Source organism: Chelonoidis abingdonii, chromosome 4 (assembly GCF_003597395.2).
Source record: "Chelonoidis abingdonii isolate Lonesome George chromosome 4, CheloAbing_2.0, whole genome shotgun sequence".
Classification (NCBI taxonomy): domain Eukaryota; kingdom Metazoa; phylum Chordata; order Testudines; family Testudinidae; genus Chelonoidis; species Chelonoidis abingdonii.
Window position 1 is genome coordinate 115722601 of NC_133772.1, and position 8666 is coordinate 115731266.

The following is an 8666-nucleotide window of genomic DNA, read 5'->3' on the forward strand; positions in this document are numbered from 1 at the left end:
CCCTGGAAATTTTGGATGGTGGCAGCGAGATCAAAGCTAAGCTGGTAATTAAGCTTAGAAGGGTTCATGCTAGGCACCCACATTTTGGACGCTAAGGTCCAGATTTGGGAAAGAGGCTTATGACAGGGTACATTGCAACAATTCAGCATGGAGGTGACAAAAGCACAGCTCTCTTAGGCTAGGTCCATACGCTGGAGGAAAAGGTGCAGTCTTCTGTCCAACCAAGATTAAAAGCAGACTCCAGGAGCAGCAAGTAGCTGAGCAAGGGTCCGAGGCTGTGCACAGGTGCCCTGCTGAAGGACAGGTGCCCTGAAGAGGAGAAAGGTTGAGATCTTGCCAATTGCTCAAAATGTTTTTAATATACTTAGTTGCCCATCTGCATTCTCTGCCATTTTGTCAATGCAGCAGTGGACCACATGGAGAAGATGGGAAACACCAGGGCCCAGCAACATTTCAAAGCCCCTTTCTCTATCAGAGTATTCATTGCAGCCCAACAAATGGAAGCATGTGAAGAGATAGAGAGAACTACGAGTAGCAGATTCTCTTTTCCCTTCTAATGACCTTTTCTTGTGAAAAGCCAAATAGCTTGTGCGCCTCTAACAGGTTGTGCTGGCCCTGTAAAGCAGGCCACAGGCCCAACCCAGCCAGTTACCAGCTTCAGCTCAGAATAGCAGAGCTTCACCTCTCAGAATTCCCAGCCTTGATGGGAGCTGTAGGCTTGGCTTCAGTGTACACTAGGAAGAGGGACAGTGCTGTAAAAGACCTTCAGGGACAGACCAGGAGCTTCACTGCTTCTCCTAGCTCAGGGCACCCGGAGTAGAGAGTCCAGAAAGGAAGTCTAGGGGTGAGCTCAAAGATGGATAGAGCTGGGGGAACGTGAAAAGCAAAGCAGGGACAGTGTCAGGTTGGAGTAGTAAAAAGCCTCAGGGCTGGAGCTTTTGTTAGAGAGAGGGCATGAGTTCCCTTCATGACTCAGAAATCCAACCTAGAAGTGAAGTGATTATACGCTGTACATCACGAAGGATTTTGTGAACCCTGTAACCAAGGGGAGGATAAGGGTTTGTCCGCATGGCACGGCAAAGCACTCTAGAGGGGCGTGATGTGTAGAACATTTTAAGCTGCTGCATTTTGACTGCCCACGGAGACCCTGCTAGCGCGTACTAAAAGGTACCTAATTTGCGTTAGAATCATAGAATATTAGGGTTGAAAGAGACCTCAGGAGGTCATCTAGTCCAATCCCCTGCTCAAAGCAGGACCAACACCAACTGAATCATCCCAGACAAGGCTTTGTCAAGCTGGGACTTAAAAACCTCTAAGGATGGAGATTCCACCATCTCCCTAGGTAACTCATTCCAGTGCTTCACCACCCTTCTAGTGAAACAGTGATTCCCAACATCCAGCCTAGAGTTCCCCCACTGCAACTTGAGACCATTGCGTCTTGTTCTGTCATCTGTTACCTCTGAGAACAGCCTTGCTCTATCATCTTTGGATCCCCCTTCAGGTAGTTGAAGACTGCTATCAAATCCCTCCTAACTCTTCTCTTCTGCAAACCAAATAACCCCAGTTCCCTCAGCCTCTCCTCATACGTCATGTGCCCCTGCCCTCTAATCATTTTCACTGCCCTGCGCTGAACTCTCTCCAATTTGTGCACATCCCTTCTGCAGTGGGGTGACCAAAACTGGATGCAATACTCCAGGTGTGGTCTCTCCAGTGCGGAATAGAAGGGAATAATCACTTCCCTCAATCTGCTGGCAATGCTCCTACTAATACAGCCCAATATGCTATTGGCCTTCTTGGCAACAAGTGCACACTGCTGACTCATATCCAGCTTCTCGTTCACTGTAATCTCCAGGTCCTTTTCTGCAGAACTGCTGCTTAGCCAGTCAGTCAGCCTGTAGCAGTGCATGTGATTCTTCCTTCCTAAGTGCAGGACTCTGCACTTGTCCTTGTTGAACCTCATCAGCTTTCTTTTGTCCCAGTCCTCCAATTTGTCTAGGTCGCTCTGGACCCTATCCCTACCCTCGAGCATATCTACCTCTCCCCCCAGCTTAGTGTCTTCTGCGAACTTGCTGAGGGTGCAATTCATCCCATTGATAAAGATGTTGAACAAAACTGGCTCCAAGATCAACCCCTGGGGCACTCCGCTTGATATTGGCTGCCAACTAGACATTGAGATGTTGATCACTACCCGTTGAGCCCAACAATCTAGTTTGAAACAGGACTATGTTAACATGAACTAGGTATCTTCTAGTTTGCACCAGCAGGGTGTACATAGGCAGTTAGAGTGAAGCACATTAGACTGCTCTACATTTCACACCCCTCAAATGGACTGTACCATGCCGTGTAGCCACTCCCTACTTGACTGACTAAGTCTCTTCCTTCCTCTTCTGATTATTTAAAGAGAAGCAGACAGGAGGCGCCGCTACCAAAAATACATACTTGGAAAGTATCAGAGGGATAGCCATGTTAGTCTGGATCTGTAAAAAGCAACAAAGAGTGCTGTGGCACGTTAGAGATTAACAGAAGTATTGGAGCATAAGCTTTCATGGGTGAATACCCACTTCGTCAGATGCATGCTCCAATACTTCTGTTAGTCTATACTTGGAAAGGGGACAGGGAGAAATAGGCCACGTGGGCTAGAACAGCCACACAACTTTATACCTTGTATAGCTCCTCCCCCCTTCAGAGCACTGTGTCATTTGATGTGAAGATTTTATATATTCAGAAGGCAAGAAGTCAGTGGAGCTATGATGAATTAAGCTAGCTCCTTAGCTGGTGAAGAGTCTTTAGATGCAGACTTTAAAAGAAATCAATGAAAACTTATGACGAAAATGAAACACTTATTATCTCAGACTCGTGCTTTGTTTCTTCTACTTTGGTGCTTCCTCAGACATTAAGTGCAGCACTAGGAAGATAGCAGTGAGCACTGATGGAAACTAACTTGTCTTAGAGTTCTGCCAAGAACTGGCATATCATTTACTTCTACTTTCCATGCTGCTGGACTGCAAACACAACTGAAATCTGCTCCATGCCCAGAGCTCCTAGATTAGAATTGACATAGGATCATATCTCCATTGTGAGGAGGCCAAGCCCTCTTTAAAACCAGTTCTAAAAGCGTGCCATAACAGTCATGCCCAGCAGTTCCCTCTCTCCCAGGAAAGCCTATGCCAACACAGCCAAGTCTTTCTCTGCCTTTCATACTACACTGTTTCAACACTTGGCACATGAGTACTTGATGTGGAGAGAATGGTGGAGTTGTGCAGAAACACCGCGTGCCGTGGTATGAACTACTGAACCATGGACACAGGCCCATGCTGTGTGGCAGAGATATCCTTCGCAGATCTCGCTTTATGCACACGGCAACAGGAGCAGCCAGATTCCCACATGGACCCCAGCTCTACTCAGCCAGATCTGGGCAGGGATCTAGACGCAGGTGCAACAGGGAAGTCACCTCTAAAACAACGGACTAAAATCACATTAAAGCTCAGTCTTCCAAAAGCAGGCACATTTGCCAATCGGTCCTGCCTGCAAACTGGGGAGAGGGACAGGGGGAAAAGAGCAGAATGTGCTCACATCCAGGGAATGGCAGAAAGCAGATGATGTGTCTCGCCCCACCTTGGGAAGGGGGAAGACAGAATATGGTGTTTGCAGGAATGGCATCTCAGTGCCGGACAAAGCTGTTTGCTACTCCTCTGCCAAGTGTGATGCTGGCTTCCAGAGTAACTTGGGCGATTTCCCCTTGCAGAAGAAGTGGGGATAAGGCACCTTACAGAGGGGAAGCAGTAGAGTCAGGTGGGGATATGGTGGGGTGGAGGGCACATGGGTGACACGGTGCTGCCAAGTTTGAACCACATGAGGTCACTTAGTGATGGGACAGTTTGAAATGATAGCGTTTTTGCTGCTCATGCCCCAGTGTCATGTGGTGTGAAGTACAAGCTGAATTATGCTGACAGAGCTCTATGGTGGAAACTTGTCCTAATTCTCCAGAGGGCTTATCTCCCCCACTCTCACAGCCCTGATTTGGGGCATGCCACAGGGTTATCCACCCCTTCTTGAAAGATAGGAAAGCTCCATCCACTATTCACCGAACTCTCTGTGCCACATATGCTCCATTTGTGGACCTGTTCTCTGCTGCCTCCCGCCACTCCATGGAACTCTCCAGTCTAATTGGCTCAGCAGAGCAGTTTGAAGCAGGTGATGAGAGAAAATGTCACACCCCAAGTCTTGGATCTTGGAGCAGTATCGGGATGGACAAGCCTTTGATTTTTCTGAACCAGCATTTATGGCCCCTTCTCATCAGATTCCAGACAGCTAACTGGTCCATAACAGAGTGTAGTGACCTACATGAACTGCCCTCTCCCCCGACACTGACTAGAAAAGGAACAACTGGCAGAAGAAATTCAGCGATTGAGATGATGCATCTGGGAAAACAACAAAAGCAGCAGCCTCATCATGAAGAAAAGGGTGGACATCTAGGTCACCAGTATCAATGTAGCCAAAATTTAAAAGCTGATTGGTGGCCTACCGTACATGAGTTGGTACAGTCTGATTCCATTTTCCAGTGGACAGGCATCCTTATTACTAAAACCACCACTGTCATTGTTCTCTGCCTTCCCTTCCCTGACCCCACCCCTACCCCAACCACCTTGTTAGAAGTCTCAACAGAGAAGCCAAGGATTACATGGCTTAAGGAAACTCAATTTACCCTTTCACCCTTCACTCATTTCCCCCTTCATCTTCGATGCTGCTGTTGATAAACCCACTGGCTAAGCTTAGCTCAGACTTGACCTATCATGTCTTGAATGACCTGTTTCTCTCTCAGAGGTGTTATCATACAGAGAATGTAGTTGATACAGAGGGGAGGGGCACAGATGAGTTATAGCCCCTGTTTTAAACTGTGCTAGTATCCACTGTGTTTAATCCAGGGGTGGGCAAACTGTATGGAGGGCCGGGTAGGGAAGGATGTGCCTGACCCCCATCCAACCCCTCCCACTTCTCACCCCCTAACTGCCCCCCTCAGAACCTCCGACCCATCCAACCCCCCTGCTCCTTGTCCCCTAACCACCCCCTCCTGGGACCTGCCACCCCAACTGCCCCTTGGGGCCCCACCCCCTATCCAAACCCCCTCGCTCCCTGTCCCCTGACTGCCCTGACCCCTATCCACACCCCCGCCCCTGATAGCCCCCTTGGGACTCCCACGCCTATCCAACCAACCTCCCCCCATTCCCCGTCCCCTGACTGCCCCCCCCAGAACCTCCGCCCCATCAAACTGCCCCCTGCTTCCCATCCCATAGGACTCCCTGCCCCTTATCCAACCCCCCGGCCCCCTTACCATGCCAATCAGAGCAGCGTGTCTGGCCGACATGCCGCCCAGAGAAGGGGCAGCAGGGAAGGGGCTGGGGGCTACCCTCCCCAGCCGGGAGCTCAAAGGCCGGGTAGGATGGATGTGGCCCGCGAGCCATAGTTTGCCCACCTCTGGTTTAATCTCAACTATGACTTGCACAGTTTCAGCTAAAGAAAGCTGAGAGAAGGGTAAAAAGAAAATCTGCTATTTGTGCAGATCCTTGCAGTCACCTGCTGTATTATTATAACAGACCTTTGCATGAAGCTCCCCTTCCTGTTTGTATGTGAGCTGGTAAAGTGCTGGTCCATGGCACATCTTCAAATTGAACCCAGTTACTGATGGATGAAGATAGTTCAGGTTTGGGACACACATGGTTCCCAAGCAGAGACACTGATGCAGAGTCCACCCCAGGCTTGTCCACGTCATCACTCAGCTCAGTGTGTGAGAGGTCCTGAAACTCTCCATCCACATTATGGTTGTCTTCTGAGGAGGTATCGGAGGAGGAAAAACACTTTTCCAGAGGCTCTTCAGTGCCACCTAAAGTTGAGACAAAACATACAGAAAATGTCAGTGCCAGTTCTGCACTGGAGTATGAAATCTTACAGGGGGTGGGACGAGATGGGTGGCTGGGAAGGGAGAAGATGTTGGCTGGTTGTGGTTGCCTTTAGAGTCCCTGCTCGGGTCAACCATGATTTAACAACAAGTTAGCTAAACACATTTTTTAAACACTTCTGTGATGAGGTGGAGTGGCCTCCCACTGAGCCAGAGGGGGAGGAGCCAAATGCTAAACCTGGGTGAGCAGAGCCCGAGTGGGCTTGCCCCACCTACCAGAAGTCAAAGGACGGGACAGGAAGTATAAAGGCTGAACCCTGTAGCTCAGCTGGGAGAAAGCAGCTGGAGGAGACAGACGCCTCCTGCCTGCTCCCAGAGTTAGAGCCTGAGGAGAACCCTTACTGTGCTGAAGACTGGCCAGAGCTGCTACTGCTGCTGACTAACCTGGACCCTGAGGAGTGGTGAGGTGTCATAGCTTCCTACTCAGATTTGAACCTTAGCGTTCATAAACTGAGAAGCTAGCATGAACCCTCTAAGCTTAATTACCAGCTTAGATCTGATATCGCTGCCACCAGCCAGGAATTTCCAGGGCCTGACTCCCTCTCTGGTCTCCCAAAACCTTCTCTGGGGGACCCCAAGACTCAGAAGCCCTGAGTCTCACACCAAAGGGAAAACAACCTCCTCCCCTTGTCTCCTCTTTATCTCATCCCCAGCTCCCCCTCCCTGGGTTATCCTGGGCGATGCTGTACTTAAACTCCTTGAATGCAAAACAGAGAGGGCAATTTACCTTCCCCCCTCCTTCTTCCCCTGAGGCTATACATTCAAACCTAGTCAAGCTAACACAAAGAGATTTCCCCCCTCCCTTCGTTCCTTAGCCTTAACCAGAGAAAAACCTCAAACAGGTTTTAAAAAGAAAGCTTTATATAAAAAAGAAAGAAAAAGACATAAAAATATCTTCTGTATCAAGGTGACAATTATACAGAGTCAATTGCTTAAAAGAAAAAATATGAATAAACAGCCTTATTCAAAAAGAGATACAATTTAAACATTCCAGCACACACACATGTAAATACAAAACAAAACATATAAAAGCCTATTGTTTTGCTACCTTTGTACTTACAACTGGGAAACTGAAGATGAGAAGCTTACAGATAGAAAAAGATCCCCTCTCATAGCTGAGAGCCAGACAAAGACAAAGAACCAAAAAAATTCCCTCCCCTGAGCTTTGAAAAATCCGGTTTCCTGATTGGTCCTCTGGTCAGGTGTTTGGTTTCCTTTGTTAACCCTTTACAGGTGAAAGAAACATTAACCCTTAGCTATCTGTTTATGACATGGGGGCTGCTGCTGGATACCTACTCAGAGGAGATGGAAGATACTCCTGGATGTAGGTACACCCTAAGGGGAAGGTAGGAAGTGGTCCAGAGACAGCAGACTCCAGTCCGGCTGTATGGCTCCTTAAACGTGGTCCGCATGCTGCAGCTGAACTCCCCACTGACCCAGTGGTGGGATCCCTCGCCATTGTTAGGGCCCTCGGCTGGGATGTGGTGAAGTCAGGTGGGCCCATGTCCCCCTACCCCCTGCCACCTCACCCCTGGGGTGGCAGCCTCCTCACTTAGGACAAGTGGCCTGCATTTGTCTGCCTGACCCAAGATGTCAGGCAATGGACTGCCTATTTCTGTGCCCCACCTCCAAGGCCAGAAAAGCACCCCTGCCTGAGCCCTAGACTGTATGGTGCTCTGCCCTGCCTGAGGCCCTAGACTGCTATTGCCCCTTCCTAAGATCCAGACCTTGCAGACAGCTCGTTTGCTATCTTCCACCTAAGGGCTAGAGCCTTAGAACATTTACTCTGCTGTTAATTCCCTGACCGGGGCGGAGTCCCATGATGCAGTGAGGCAGAGTGGCCTCCCACTGAGCCAAAGTGGGAGGAGCCACCACTACAACTACTTATTTTCCTGTGCTAGACAGGGTTGGTACGTGCATGAATGAGGGGACACAGCATATACAGGTTTCACAGCATAGTGACCTTTTGTTGGTCACCCACTAACAGAGGCCTTGAAAGAAACAAAGCTCCTGCCTTCAGAGCAGCTTTTCTATCTCACTCCAGCTGACATCCAGACTCACCTGAAAAGCTGATTGTCTCCTCTGAAATAATCCTTTATAAATAACAGCGTAAGCATAGAAAAATAAAAAATGTTCGCTGTATTAGCTATAGCAGGGATTGGGAACCTTTCAGAAGTGGTGTGTCGAGTCTTCATTTATTCACTCTGATTTAAGGTTTTGGGTGCCAGTAATACATTAACATTTTTAGGTGGTCTCTTTCTATAAGTCTATAATATATAATTAAACTATTGTTGTGTGTAAAGTAAATAAGGTTTTTAAAATGTTTAAGAAGCTTCATTTAAAATTAAATTAAAATGAAGAGCTCCCAGGACTGGTGGCCAGGACCCGGGCAGTGCCACTGAAAATCAGTTCATGTGCTGCCTTTGGCACGCATGCCATAGGTTGCCTACCCCTGAGCTACAGGAACTCAAGGACTTGGGGACCCATTTTTGCGGAAAAGGAATTATATGCAACTTGTACTGAATGGTTGTTAATGATGAAAGGCAACTTTACTTTTTGCTCTTGGACCTCAGGGTTCATGCTAAGAGGAGAATCACCAGGAGTGCAGGAGTGGGATAGAGAGATTTAGTGCAACTGCCATCAGGGCCGGTGCAAGGAAGTTTCGCGCCCTAGGCGAAACTTCCACCTTGCACCCCCCCCGCTAACCCCC

At 48.6% G+C, this 8666-nt stretch overlaps 1 protein-coding gene across 1 annotated transcript in view; it reads right to left on the reverse strand.

Annotated features, from left to right (window-relative positions):
* Positions 1–8666, reverse strand: part of STON2 (stonin 2) — a 113358-nt gene that overhangs the window by 103442 nt on the left and 1250 nt on the right. Inside the window, exon 2 of the mRNA XM_032797588.2 lies at positions 5597–5881. Within this exon, the coding sequence (XP_032653479.1) occupies positions 5597–5881 (285 nt within the window). The remainder of the gene's footprint in view (positions 1–5596; positions 5882–8666) is intronic.